General features: G+C 46.9%; 1 protein-coding gene across 1 annotated transcript in view; it reads left to right on the top strand.

The window, feature by feature from the left end:
* The window catches only part of MCF2L2 (MCF.2 cell line derived transforming sequence-like 2), a 271,514-nt gene extending 259,706 nt beyond the window's left edge, over nt 1–11,808 (top strand). Inside the window, exons 26-27 of the mRNA XM_040480870.1 lie at nt 10,345–10,433; nt 10,833–11,808. Of these exons, the coding sequence (XP_040336804.1) occupies nt 10,345–10,433; nt 10,833–10,946 (203 nt within the window). The 3' untranslated portion in view covers nt 10,947–11,808. The remainder of the gene's footprint in view (nt 1–10,344; nt 10,434–10,832) is intronic.
* The last annotated feature ends 3,358 nt before the right edge of the window (nt 11,809–15,166 follow it).

Raw genomic sequence — 15,166 nt, 5'->3', positions numbered from 1 at the left:
CTGAGCCCCACATTGGGCTCTGTGCTGATGGTGCAGAGCCTGCTTGGATCCTCTGTCTCCCTCTCTCTCTGCCCCTCCCCTGCTCGTGCATGTTCTCTCTCTCTGAAAAATAAACATTAAAAAAATTTTTTTTAAGGATAAGATAAAATCAGATTTTCATCTAAATAATTAGCTTTATCCCCCAATACTGTCTCTGATCAAGTTACATCATGACTTTCTTTTCCATTTTGAAAAGCTAAAATGAAGGAAAACCCCTGGTAATGGACTGTCCTTTCAGCTGGGGCCCTACAGATGAGGAAAATGTGTGTTGAGAATTCCATTCTAGGTTATTTAACAGGTGACTCTTCAGATTATCAAGGACTATTAGAAAATTGACCTTATCCAGCCTTATCTAGTCCTGAAGTATGTTTTGTTTCTTGAAGCATTTAACTCCCTTTTTCATGTGCCAAGATTATCTCTCTTTTTTTAACGTTTATTTTTCAGAGAAATAGAGAGACAAAGCATGAGTGGGGGAGGGGCAGAGAGAGAGGGAGATACAGAATCTGAAGCAGGCTTCAGACTCTGAGATGTCAACACAGAGCCTGATGTGGGGCTTGAACTCATGGACCACGAGATCATGACCTGAGCCTGAGTCAGACGCCCAATGAACTGAGGCACCCAGGCACCCCATGTGCCAATATTCTCTTAAAGAGACTGTTAAAAGACTCTTTGCTTGAAGACATTGGTATACAATTGTCAACAGTGGCATAATCTATAAATTTATAGATATGACTACTTGATAAGTTATAACTCCCTCACCTAAAACATAAGGATGTGGATTGTCCCGGTGCCTTTCTGTTTTTTCTTCTGTCTATTCTGCTAATTCCAAGTGATCAGACTCAAAGGTATGAGATAAGCAGAAGAATGGATAACATTTAGTTAAGTGCGCCTTCGTCTAGACTTGGTTGTAGGCTGTTTGTGTGTGTGTGTGTGTGCGCATGCTCACAGTTCAATGCTAGGAAAGCAGGCTGGCTTTAGGAGTCAGGGAGATAACAAGGGAATAACCATTATGTCCTGTGAACTTTGACAACTTTTTCACAAGTTAGTTTCACAAAAACCAGTCAGCTCTTCAGAAGACTGGCTGACACCTCAAAGCAAAACAACAAAACAAACCCAGAAACCAAAAAGCAAAACTCAAGAGTTACAGTGTGAAAAGTAGTATATAGTACACTGAAAATACCAAATGCTGGTGATGGTACAAAGCACCAGGAACTCTCATTCTCTGCTGGTGACAATGCAAAATGGTAGTTTGAGAGTTTCTTACAAAAGCTAAAAATAGTTTTACCATACAGACCAACAATCATATTCTGTGGTATTTACCCAAATGAGTTGCAAACTGTGATTTATCCATACAATGGGAAATTATTCAGGAATAAAAAGAAATGAGCTGGGGCGCCTGGGTGGCTCAGTCAGTTAAGCGGCCGACTTCAGCTCAGGTCATGATCTCACCGTCCATGAGTCCGAGCCCCGCGTCGGGCTGTGTGCTGACAGCTCAGAGCCTGGAGCCTGTTTCAGATTCTGTGTCTCCCTCTCTCTGACCCTCCCCCGTTCATGCTCTGTCTCTCTCTGTCTCAAAAATAAATAAACGTTAAAAAAAATTTTTTTTTAAATGAGCTATCAAGCCACAAAGAGACATGAGGAAATTTAAGTGCATATTGCTAAATGAAAGAATCCAGTTTGAAGATACATACTGTATGATTCCAACTATTTGACACTCTGGAGAAAACAAAACTATATAGAGACAGTAAAAAGATCAGTGGTTACCAGGGATTTGGGGAAGAGGGGATGAACAGGTTGAGCACAAAATTTTAGGGCCAGTGAAACTACTCTGTATATTATAATGGCGGACACATGACATTGCACTTTTGTCAAAACCCACAGAACTATCCAACACAAAGAGTAAACCCTGATGTAACCTGTGGACTTTAGTTAATAATAATGTATCAGTATAGGTTCACTAATTGTAACAAATGTTCCACACTAATGTAACATGTTAATAATAGGAGATACTATGTAGGGAGTGAGTGTAGAGAGGTTATATGGGAACTCTATTTTCTGCTCAATTTTTCTGTAAACCTAAAACTGCTCTAAAGTCTATTCATTTTTTAATTAAAAAAAATCAGGGGCGCCTGGGTGGCACAGTCGGTTAAGCGTCCGACTTCAGCCAGGTCACGATCTCGCGGTCCGTGAGTTCGAGCCCCGCGTCAGGCTCTGGGCTGATGGCTCGGAGCCTGGAGCCTGTTTCCGATTCTGTGTCTCCCTCTCTCTCTGCCCCTCCCCCGTTCATGCTCTGTCTCTCTCTGTCCCAAAAATAAATAAACGTTGAAAAAAAAATTAAAAAAAATAATAATAATAAAATAAAAAAAATCACACACAGTAATGTCATAGAGGCTGTTGACACCTTGCCCACATCCTTTTTACCAGGTGTGTGTACCCACTGTCCAGCCCTCAGCTGACCAGAGCTGTCTAGCCAGGAAATGCCTGAGAGGTTATGGCCTCCCACAGGGGCAGTTTATAGCCAGCCAATGACTAACTGATTCAGGGCACAAAAACCAGCCCTTCTGCCTCAAAGGAGACACGTGTAGCACCATCTATGCTCCAGGGTTTCCTAGGAGATCAGGCTGATGCTAGACTTGAGCTGAGCCCACATCTGCGCCTGGCGTCTTCCCTGCCCTGGCTTCTGTCCTCAGTGCTCTTACAGGTTTCCTCTGGAAGCCCTTTCTCCACAACTCTCTTGTGCAATCCGCTTCTGAGAAACCTAAGACACTACCAGCAGTGGTCCTAGAAAGGAAGGATGGGATTCTGGCATTAATAGGTCACTTGCCGGCCTGATGGCAGAGGACTGCATCTCTGTTGGTGGGTGGACTGTTGAAAGCCCTGGTCCCTGGTTTGTGGTAGCAGTTCAGTGGCTAAGATCTTCACCTGCGGTGACACCTGGGGTCAGATATAGGTGGACAGGGATGTACCAGTTGGTGCGATGTCTCTAGTATTTGGGAAGTTTGGGGGAAATATTAAGTATCAGGAGCATAGAAGTGGGAGGCTATTGCTAAGCACCACTGCACTGAAGAGAGTGAAGAGAGTGACAGGATCAGATTAACCACCAGTTTAAAGCCCAATATGAGAATGAACCTCCTTGCCAGCGTTCAGGCCCTCATCTTCTACAGCATGGCTGTGTGTGGGAGAAGGATGAATTCTCAGCCCAGGCAATCTGCTACCTAATCATTTTGGGCTCCTAGTGCTAGTAGATGAGCAAGCAAGTCAGGCCCTGGTAGGGAAAATGTGGGACTCTAAAACTTGTGATGAGGATATCTAGGTATATGCCCCTTGTCCCCCTGGGCTGGTGTAAGTGTCCCACCACCCACCCACCCCCCCTTGTCAGGAATCAGACCCTTCTTACCCCCAAGATTATGCAGAAGTTGCAGATGGGACATACAAGGCGATGCTTACCCTTCCTTCTCAGGATGCGTCCCCACCTTCCTTCCAGGATAATGATTAGCATCTAATTATAACATGATCTGACTGGGGGAGAGGCACAAGATCCATAGACTTAAGCTCAAAATGTGAGGATCTTTGTATCATTTTCATACCTACTAGAGAATATCAGTTGCAGAAAAGGTGCCAGACAACTACACCGCCTGGATGACTTGGCCAGCAGGTGTCAGCCGCTTTTTCCTCGGCACCCCAGCACCTGCACGGTGGGCTGATAAATAGAGAGAAGCCTTTGCAGCAGAGTCAGAAGCTATGCATGGGCCCAGCAGCATGGGCTCCTTGTCATCAAGACTGATGTAGCTCCTGCCACTGTCGACTGTCCAGCTGGCCAGCACAGATTGACGCTGAGCTCCCAGATGGATATTATCCAACTATATATACTATAAAGTTATTCCATAACTTTGCTTAGAATGGAGAGACTCAGCTGTGGGCGTATGATCACAGGACCGACCTACTGGTCCTACCCCATTTAGAAGCTGCCAGCCAGATAGAGCCATGGAATAGCCTCTTGAAGGCAAGGATGAGCAACGGTTTGTTTAAGCATGACACTGCGGGGTCAGGGTGCTAAATCTTCAGGATGCAGTATGCACCTTAAACCAATGGCCATTTTATGGCACTGGGCCTCAATAGGCAGAATATATGAAATCTGGGAGCCAGGAGGTCAAATGAGTTGTGCCCTTATCATTATCATGCTCTAGTGACTTGCACAAGGTGTTTGTCCTCATCTCTGCAACTTTAGTCTCAGTGAGTCTCAAGGCCTATTCCCAAGGCAGGGAATCTCCACCAGGGGACATAGTAAGAGTCCTACTTAACTTTAATGTGCGCCACCTACTGCTGCAATTGGTCCTTAGGTTGTACTTTTGCCATCCTCTCCCTCCCACTCATTCTACATACCCCTTCCTTCTCCTCTTCTGCTGGTTGCATGCACAGTGGGTGTCCCAGACTCTTGTCTGACTATTGTTCTTTTACTCACTCACGTAGAGTTACAGCTGGGTGTGGAAGTATTGGAGGATGTCCCAGTGGATCACCTAAGCACCAGACACATTCCTCTCTGCCTCTGTTAGGCAGCCTGATCTCCTAATGATGATTAGGGCCAATTGTTTCCTCCAGTGCAAGCCTGAGGGGTGGAATGCTAGGACTCCTCATGCTAGTAGTGGTAAGGCCTGGACAGGGCAAGGCAGTGAGGTGCGAACCTCTTAGAACCTAAGCAATTTCAAGGTGAGACAGTCACAAAATAGAGGAGTCTGCTTTTTCTGGTGCTATTGGCTAACATAAAGGAGCTAAGCTCCAACAGTATTTTACTAGCCAGAATCACACTGAAATTTTTGAATTCTGAATTCTATTTTATCCCTGATTTTCTGAGTCCTGGACATTGAAAGATATGTAAAATGAGAATAACCATTGTGCCACAAAGGTAACAGAGGTAGAGTCTGTCTGCTAGCCCTTAGCCATAGGCCCCTGTGCAGACATAACTGTGGGTCTGGTTCCTTCAGGGTCTTGGGGTGGAGGGGAGACTGCTTTAATACCTGTGAGCCATTTAGTGTAGTATATAAGGGTTGTCTGCTGATTTGGGGGAATTTCCTTTTAGGCCTAGATAATTGATTATATTATTATTTAAAATTTTTTCATGTACTCTTATGATAAAGAAAATAAGGTATAGCAAACAGTCTTCTCTGGTGAGATTGTGGGTTATTTCAGATAACTGACCAATCATTTTTTTAATTTTTAAAAAATACTTATTTTGAGAGAGAGAGAGAGAGAGAGAGAGAGAGAGAGTGAGTTGGTTGAGCATCTGACTTTGGCTCGGGTCATGATCTCACAGTTCACAAGTTTGAACCCAGCATCAGGCTCACTGCTGTCAGTGCAAAGCCTGCTTCAGGTCCTCTGTCCCCCTCTCTTTGGCACCACCCCCCCCCCCACTCATGCTCACTCTCTCTCTCTCTCTCTCAAAAATAAACACTTCTTAAAGGTAAGTATTACAAGTTTCATTTTCTGATTATAAAAATAATACATATGTATATTAAACAAAATTTAGAATGTAATGCAGAAAAGTACAAAATGCAAATCACACATAACTGGATATAACCACTGTAAATATTTTACTCTAAACTTTTTGTCTATAGAAATGCATATTTAAAAAAATTGGAGCCATACTACACAGATTAGCGGTCTTTATATTTCCGTCTTCTTGAAAAATTCCTATTAAATTTTTGGTGTAATGGATAAGCCTTGACAAAACCCAACTAGACACATCAGCTCCTCCTACCACCCACCTGTGGGCCTGTTCCAACCCAGAACATCTGATGGCAGCTGATTGCTGAGCTGGGGGTTGTTTCCTTGTCCTGAAGTGTCTTTGACCCCAGCTCCTAGCAGCTCTGAAAGTCCCAAGACAACAAGCTCAGACTGCCCTAGAAGTTGGCAAGGATTCTGACAACAGAAAACACACTTTTAAAACAAAACAAAACAAAAAAAAGGTGCTTTGAGAATGTGTGCAGCCTGAAAGTAATTAATTGAATGCATAGCAGTGATTTCCTTCCTCTTGGCCAAAGGCAGATTTGCAAAGGAAATGGGCACTTCAGATACAGACCAACTTCAATGTTTACATAATTTACACTCTGGGCCACCAAGCAGAAAGATCCTAATCCAGCCTAGTACCTGTGGAAACAACCTGGAGATCTCTTCTGTTGTGAGCTGTGGAGAGCAACTGGGATGGTTTAGGCATAAAGTGACCCCATGGGTTAACTCCCAGAAGGCAGAGAAGGAGCTTAGCAGCACAGCACAATGGTTAAGGGCTCACAGCTCAAACCCAGCTCTATGTCTTTGGATGAATTACTTTACTTCTTTGTGCCCCCAGGTAAAAATGATGTACTTTAGTTCACATGATAGAGGTGGTCCTTAAAAAGTTTTTGCATAATTGTAAGGGATAGGGAAAAATCTAGTTTGAAACAAAATAAAAATAGTTTGCCCATTTGAAATCAATGGGTAAGAGCTGCCTCTGAACTAGTGGGACCTACAATGGTCCCATCGTGCCATCCAGTGGACAGAAAGGGGAAAGGCGTGATTTTATCTTCCAAATTTGTAATTTACCAAAAACATGTATATTGAAGAGGATAATTTCAACTCACCAATAGATTCACTTGTTAATAAATTTCATTCCATTTTTAGGGTGTGCCTCAGTGGCTCAGTTGGTTAAGCACCCAGCTTGATTTCAGTTTGTACATCATCTCACATTGGTGGGTTCGAGCCCTGCGTTAGGCTTCATGCTGGGCTCCACGCTGCCCATGGAGCCTGCTTAGGATTGTCCCTCTCACCTCTGCCTCTGCCCCTCCCCCCCAATACATACATACATACATAAATTTCATTCCATTTTTAAACCAAAATAAAAGATCAGAAGTCTAAACACTAAGTGCTAAAACTAAATTCCCAAAACCAGTTAGGATATGTGATGTATGCTAGAAAAATCATCCACTGAAGGAAAACAGAATACACACCAGTCCTTACTAGCATGGATTTTTACAGCCCACCTTCCCCATTCTTCGTATCTCTCTGTCTCTGCCGACACTCTTTATGCTTATTCTGGTATGTGGACCAGGAGAACCACAGAGACTCAAAGTGTCTTCTCAACACATAACTAGAACTTGACTGGTACCAGAGCCATTCTGCTCATTTTTCAAGAATGCAACTGTCACTTAAAATTTTGCTGATATCAAATTGAGTATTTTTCAAGGGCCTGTGTGTTTGGTTTGGGTTTTCATGTGTGTGTGTGTGTGTGTGTGTGTGTGTGTGTGTGTACTCTGTGTTTCCTTTTAAAGCCATTTATTACCTCTATAATTTGTTTCTTCCCCCAGATATTTATGAGGGTGAAGACAATAGCAAACAAATCTCCCCCAAACAGGAGTAGTAATAGCATACTTGGAGTACCAAGAGCTGTTCTGAGACCTTCTCTTTGGTATTATTGTAATCACTATTAACAGTAATCATAACAGGTGTTATTTATTAAATTCCTAAGAGGTACCAGACATTTTACTTTATAAACCTTTGTGCTAATCCTTATATCAAAGCTGTGATAGATATTATTATCTCCATTTTTACAGACAAGATGCTCAGAGAGGTTAAGTGACTTACCCCAGATCACACAGCTAGTGAGTGGGTGGCAAAGTCAGAACTGCACTCGGTCTCACTGACTCCAAAGCCCCTGCTCCTGCCACTGGGCAGAGGGTCTTTCCTTTATTCACTCATATGACCTGCCAGACCCTGAGCCCAAGATTCTGGGGTCTCCATAGTGCTGTCACCGCTATAGTACCTAAGACCCCTAGGAGTCCATGGCCAGTGGATCCAGGAGGAAGGGATTAAATACGCGAATGACAAAGATATAGCAAAACTCATCCTGTGACCTGCACTTTCGGCCCCCACATTTCCAGCTTTGACTGAAGGACGTTCTCCAAGGCTTGCGGGTCCTGAGAATTCTGAGCTCCTTCCAGGAGCCGCGGGGGATGCTGGGCGAATAGGGTATAGTCACTGCTGCCACAGGCCCCAGGGCCCAAGGGGGAGATGAGTGAGGGCTCACCCAGAGCAGCTGCGGGCTGTGTCAGAAGAAACTGTCCCTCGAAGGGTCTTGTTGTGAGGGGATTGTTGTGACCCAACCACCTCCACAGCCCCTCTCCTCCTCTGTGTCCCAGAATAGAATGGGATAGAATAGAACACAACAGAATAAAGTAGAATAGAATAATAGCATAGAATAGATCAGATGAGGACATCATACCTGTAAGGGTAATATTGTTCCACAGTTTTCCTCTTAGAAATGTAGTCTGTGTGGACGCAATGTTGGCATCTCTAAGGAGTATGGAAAACTCTGGACTAAACTGACGGTGTCCTCCACCCTCACCTGGGGTACCCTGTGTGCTGACAGTCCCCAGCAGGGAGGGGGTATCTGGATATTGTCAGCGCTGGGAGGGTCGATTCTCTTTCCAGGCTCAGACAGATCCTTCCTGGAGGCAGGAAATGGCCCAGACGACCCTGAAATAATGCAGTCAATGTGTGGCCAAGTGTGTGAGAGGTCCTCTGTGCCAGCCCTGCGCCAGGCTGAAGACCCCGTCCCCCTGCGGCAGGGCCCCCAGGAGGGAGAGGAAAGCAGCCACCAGTGCCTGGTCATCACTTTACCCCAGGTGCCACTTACTGTGGAGTGGCTGGAACTGGCTGGTCTCCCAGTTCCTGCGTTGTCCCCCAGCCCTGCCAGCCCCAGGCCCTGAGTGCTCCATGGCTGCCGGAGGCCTCAGAGCCCAGCCTCACCCCTGGCCTCCCAGTGGGTGGCTCTGGGGTCCCTGGCCACTACCCTTCACCCCACCCCAGCCCTGCCGGCCTGGCTTTGTCTGGGACACTGAGGCCACAGCCCCTGGAGACTCAACCCTTCTGTTCCCATGGTAGGTGGTCAAGGGCGAGTCTTCTCCATTCCTCCCTTACAGCCTTTCAGCAAGACTGCCATTCCTTGTCCTCACTGCCTGCTCTGGGCATCAGGGGATCGTGTTGGATGACTACCCTAAAGAGGAGTCTCTGGGCGTTACTGCAGATGTCCCTGAGTCACATCTGGAGGAGGGCGGTGGGAGCCAGTTTCTCCTCTGCCCTCTACCCCTCACCCCACCACTTCTGGGGACTGGAACTTAAAGCAAGTTTGCTGCAATCTGAGAACACTGTGTCCAGCTGCCTCAAAACCCTCCGGCACCAGGCAGGGTTCCTGGAGGCCTCCAGGAAAGGGCTGCCTGGTTGCTCCCAGTTTGGCTGGCACGCCCCCCCCCCACTTCTGCCCTGGGGAGAACCCTAGGCCCCAGAATGCAGCTTGGGGGTCCTCTGGGCAGCAGGTCAGGGAGCTCCCACTTGCACACTTCCTGCTTGCTGACAGAACTGTGCCACTAACTCCAACTGTAGACTCCTTCCGCTCCCTCTTCTCATTTCCTGTGTCCAGAATGCCCTCACCCCCCATGCCCTGTCCACGCCCTTCAAGGCCATACCCTAACCCCTGCCCTTGAGTTGTCACCAAACAGAGACTTGGTCCTGCACTCAGATTCCTGCAAGATTGATTATTCTGTTGAAGCTCAGTGAGAGGTAAAGACAAGACTTGTAGAACCCAGCTGCAGCGCTTGCAGCCGAGGGAACATGGCCAAGTGATTATTCCTCTCTCATCCCAGTTTCTCATCTGTAAAATGGAGCTAAGGCCCTTAGAGGGCCATGTGAAGCTTAACTTTTGACAAACTGGCATCCCAGCAGGCACAGAGTAGGGTTCAGTGTTTGGTGGAGATTGCTGTTCCCCTCAGTGTCTTAGCCCCAGGCTCATGGCAGGTGCACAGTGGTGACTAATCGGTTTATCAGCTCATTGGAAGAGAGAGGCAGGATGTACTCACTCCTCTGATTTCCCATGGGGAGAGCAGTGACAGAGGCTACCAAAGAAATAGGAATCAGGAGCGAGAAAAGGGGGAAAAGAAGAGAGGGAAGAAGGGTGGAGGACAGGAAGGTTGTCAAGCACAAAAAGACTGACCGTTTTCTCGGAGGACCAGGAGTAGGGCTATGAACACCATGTAGACAGATCTTCTCGGGGTCATGGTTACAAATTTGAGCTGGAAAAGAGAACCTTAAGAGGACAGACCTCCACCTCCCACCCAGGTGAAGCCATCCAGGTCCTGGGAGAGCAGGAGTTAGAGATGGGGAGAAGAGGTTCATGGGGACAGGCACTGCCTCCTAGGACATCTGGCCACTGGCAGCAGAACCAATCCTCCCAGGCCCTCTCCTGCACAGCAGGTCAAATTCTTCCTTTCTTTCCCCAAGGCTGCTCCAGCAAGGAGTTTACCTCCATGGAAACCTTTGGCCATCCCGGAGGTGCAGAAGATATGGAAAAGGAGAACAGTGCTCTGAGTGTAATTTATTTCCTTCTTATCTCCTTCATTTTCTCCCTCAATTCGATTTCATCAGCTTCTCCTGCCTCCTCTTTCTCTCCCCCTTCCATGTCCCTCCCCTTTTCGTGACGCCTACCCATAAGGACCAGGCCTAACCCAGGAAGCTGGGGTCACTGGCTCTGCGAAGTGTCTCAGACCCTCCCGGCCTGGCATGTCCCTCATCCCCATCTCCTTCGCATTGCTCTGGCTTCTGATCATAAATGTGGGGCTCCTGCCGGGACCCCAGTGACCCCTTGGGAGAACTAGGGTGGGCCCCAACCCGCCGGCGCCGGCGGGAATCACAGGTCGCGCCTGGCTTGGGCTTGGGCACTCCTCGGCCCTGCTAACTCTGAGGGTTCACCACTGTCCCCTCCCTTCCAGCTGTCCGGACTCTTCCAGTTGGACGACAGTTATGAAACGTGTTCCTCCAAATCTGTCCTGGAAACGGGAGAAAGCGTCCAAGGGAAAAAGGAAAGCGGCGATGAAGACGTTTGAGTGTGAAAGAGAAAGAACAAACAGCGAATCTGTTAGCCGTTGCTCCTCTGACTTTCTTCTTGGAATTTTAGGCCAACAAACACAACTAAGGAGAGCGCTGCGGTGCCCGCTGCCTTGCTCGGCCCTGCGGGGGACGCGACTAGTTTCCGGGGCGAAAGCAGAGCGGGCGAGGGAAGGATGCCGGCGCACCCCCTCCCCCGAGAACTGACACCGGTTCTAGAACACCGCGGCTCCCCCGCTCGGCCGGGCCGCCCCACGCCGCCTCCATTCCGGGCCCGGCCTGCTGCGGACGCCGAGGGCCCGGCCCACCCTCCAGCGGGAAAGCAGCCAAGGGGCCGCCTCGGACCCTGCGGATCTGCCGCTGGGGGTTGGGGGTGGGGTGAGATAGGACCGCCTTCCAGAAGCCTGAGGAAGGGCCCACGGCCTGCCCGCGGAGGCCACCCTCCCGGCGAGGGCCGCTGAGAACCTGGGAGCTGCGCCACACGCGTCAGCGTTAGCCCTGGGGACTCGGCTCAGACGCCCGCGAACCTCGGGGCTGCCCCACACGCGCCTGCGCGAGTGCCGGGACTCGGTGCAGACACTCGCGAACCTCGGGGCTGCTCCCCACGCGCCTGCGCGAACGCCTGGACTTCGTGCAGACACCCGCGAACCTCAGGACTGCTCCCCAGGCGCCTGCGCGAGCGTCGGGACTCCTTGCAGAAATCCGCGAACCTCGGGGCTGCTTCACACGCGCCTGCGCGGGCGCCGGGACTAGCTGAAGACGTCCGCGAACTTCGGGGCTGCTCCACATCGGCTTACTCGAGTGCCGGGATTTCGTGCAAACGCCCGCGACACCCCGAGCTGCTCTGCCGCTCCTGCAGAGGTTAGCGGAGCCCAGTCCTGCGGGGTCCTGCCCAAGGTTTCTCAACGTTGGCATTTAGACTTTGGGGGCTGGATAATTCTTGGGGGGGGGGGGGGGGGGGGGGGGACTGCCTTGTCAAGTGTTTGGCAGCATCCCTGGCCTCTACCCACAGATGCCAGTAAAACCGCTCTCCCATCCACTCACCCAAATTATGACAATCAAAAATGCCTGAAGACATTGTCAGATTTTTCCTGGGATGGGAGTGGGGAGATTCGTTGAGAATCTCCTTTGCGAACCTTGGAAGAGCAGAAACTACAGAGGCAGCCCTGTGTTCTTCTCCCTAAATCACCAAAAGAATGTTCCTGTGGTGTTTGCGTTACTTTGTAACGGGATTGTATCCTTTCAGAGAGGGTTGGTTACAAATGTTAACGTCTGAGGTCGTTCGTTTTTAGATTTATTAGTTTTTAAATTAGTTTCAGTTATTTTTATTTTTGTTTTATTTTTCGTCTAATTTTATTTTTATTTATAGTTTTCTAGTTATTTAATTTTATAGTTTTAAAGTTATCTGTTTATAATTTTGTTTTCAGGGTTATTTAGTTTTTGAGTTATTCATTTTCAGTTTCTTGTATACAGTTATTTTAAGTTACACATTTCCAAATTAGCTCTAGAATTATTTTTAATTATCTTTACAATTATTAGTATTTGAGTTATTTACTTTTATAGTTATTCTTTTTTTTAGTTATTGGAATTTTCAAATTATTTTTAGTTTTTTGTTGACTGCTAATAATTTACTGAAAGTTTTAGAATTATTTAAAATTATTTCCAGACAAAGTGTCTTTAGTTATTTTAGAGGTTTTTCCCTTGTTAGTTTTAGAGTTACTTATAGTCACACTTATTTTTTTCAGTTTAGATTTGGGGTTGTTTATTTTTACATCCATTTATTTATATTAGTTATTTGGTTTTAAATTATTTTATTTTCAGCTGTTGCATTTTTGAGCATTATATTTCCTGAATTTTTTATTTTCAGAGATTTGGACATATTTAGTTTTGATTTATTTTCGGTAACTTATTCTCCATTTCTTTTTAGTTACATCTTTGCCATTTAAAAATTTTTTTCTATTTTGTATTTTTACTTATTTTATTTTCAGATTTATTTTCAGAATTATTTACTATTAGAATTAGTCTAGGGGATCCAAACAAGAGAAAGACACAACAGCAGTTATTTTAACAGAGAGAATTTAGTATAAGGAATTGTTACCCAGTTATTGGAGATTTTAACAGGAGAAAATGTGGTAATGTGAGATCATGGAGATGTTAGCCATAAGGAGCAGCTACCAGCCCACTGGCTGAAGGAGCAAAGGGAAGAGGTTGGATGGAGGTGGCCCACAGTCTGAGGGGGAGGTGCTGCCCCGTGGGACAGGTGTCCCACGAGTCGGAATTTGGTCCAAGAGCTGGATGCAGAACTCTCCATAGAGGGTGCTGCCCGCTGGTGCTGGAGTCTCTGAAGGCGGGGTGATGAGGCTGCTTGTGGAAGTGTTGGGAAAATGGCAAAGGGCAGCTACTGGAATCAGCTGTTGCTCTCAGCGTGAAGAGCAGTTGCCAGGGGGACGCTGGCAGGAAGTCAGCACACGGGGTCGCTCTCCCCTCCTTGGTCCTCCCATCAGTCTGCCCTATTGGCCAAAGCTGACAGGGAGCAAGCTGGCAAAGGAGGTGAGTGGCCCTGGGGCCACAAAGCCGAGACTAGAAGGATGGCTGAAAGCTGAGAAATATGGCAAATAAGCAACCCACTGAGCTCTGGAGCTGTTTACTTTTAGAGTATTAGTTTTGAATTTAGTTAGTTTGGGAATTGTTGTGGTGATTTGATTTCAACTTTTCACTGGACATGGGATCTAGCTAAGTTTTTGGTCCCCTGATTTGTTTCCAAAATGGAGTGGGAACTTTTTTCTTAAACACCTGAGGACTGTCTCCCGTGTGACTTAAGAAAATAGTTCTAGAATTCAAGAAAACAAAAATAAGTGTCTCACTGTGTTCATAAAGAAGCCCTTGGACTTTCATGGCCAAAAAAGGGCAGAGACTAAGGGACAGACTATCAGGGAAAGGCTCTTCACAATTGTCCAGCAGAGTGTTCTTTGAAAGTTTTGAGAAAGTTATGTTGTGGAGCTACTCTCTTGTGCCCCTTTCCTAATGACAAAGTATCTTTCTTGATGGAATATGTTTCAAATTTGTAGACTACAATATTCATTATTTGCACACTAAAATAAAGTTCTTCCCAAACCTATAGGAAATCTTATTTCCTTCTACTTGCATTATTTTCCAACCTACATTGTTCCATTTTGGCTATAAGAACATTTATTTATTTGTTTGTTCATCCTACTCAACACCTATTTCCTGAGCACCCCGTCCTCAAGAAGGTGTTGGCATCAGAAGAGACCACGGAGGCGTGAAAGTGAGAAACTCTCAGTGCAGTTGAGGGAGACAGATGTGGAAACAGATCATCACAACACAGTGTGACAAATACTATGGGGCACGGAACCCTGCCACTGACTTCCTGATGTAGTCAGGGATGGGCTGACATCTGAGCTGGTCTCCTGGAGCAAGCGTTTTCTCCAGGTGGAGAAGGAGAAGGATATCCTGGTCATGCATAGGCACGGAGGCACGGAGGAGGGATGCATGGCAGAGAGAATGCATTGACAGAGGCCACTGGGCCACAGGGTTCAGAAAGTCCCTGGTGCTTGACAGGTAGGACCTCATTTGGTCCTCACAGCCAGTCTGCAAGAGAGTAGGGAGCGACATCAGGAGTCAGTGCTCTTCCTGATCTCAGGGTTCCAACCACAGCTTACAAGATCCTCTGACTTGTCATTCCTGGAATTCTTCATCTCATTCCTGGCTTTATCCTTGGTCCATTCACTCCTTCCCACTCACTCTTGAAGGTGAGTGCCTCCCTCTTCTATCTTTTGATTCCTGCTTCTTAAACATCCGTGGCGAGGGAGGAGGATTGAGACCAGCCAGCTGTGAAGTGCAGGTGATTCCAGCTGCAGAGGAGGCAGAGTAGAGCAGAGCCCCCACGGGGTCTCTTAGGAGAGTTCTGCAGACCAGCACCGTGGGAACTGAGCTCTTGTCGAACCAATCGTAGCCTGTAACTAACTGCATTCAGCACCCCTTGAAAGTTTGTGAGGATGCCTTCCCAAAGTGGGGAACCCGCTTCAGATCCAGCCCAAGCTTGTGAATCAATAGAGAGCTTTTAAGCACACAGAGCCCTTTGCTGCATTAACAGCACTGGACATGTCTAACAGGTCAAAAGAAAGTATAGTCCTTCATGATCTATGATGGCGTATTTTCACACTTTTTATAGAACACATTCATTCAGTCAGTCTTGAAT

The sequence above is a fragment of the Herpailurus yagouaroundi genome, unplaced genomic scaffold (assembly GCF_014898765.1).
Source record: "Herpailurus yagouaroundi ecotype Mexico unplaced genomic scaffold, PumYag 159, whole genome shotgun sequence".
NCBI lineage: Eukaryota > Metazoa > Chordata > Mammalia > Carnivora > Felidae > Herpailurus > Herpailurus yagouaroundi.
The sequence above is the reverse complement of the archived record's forward strand: the minus strand, read 5'-3'. Positions and strand labels throughout refer to the sequence as shown.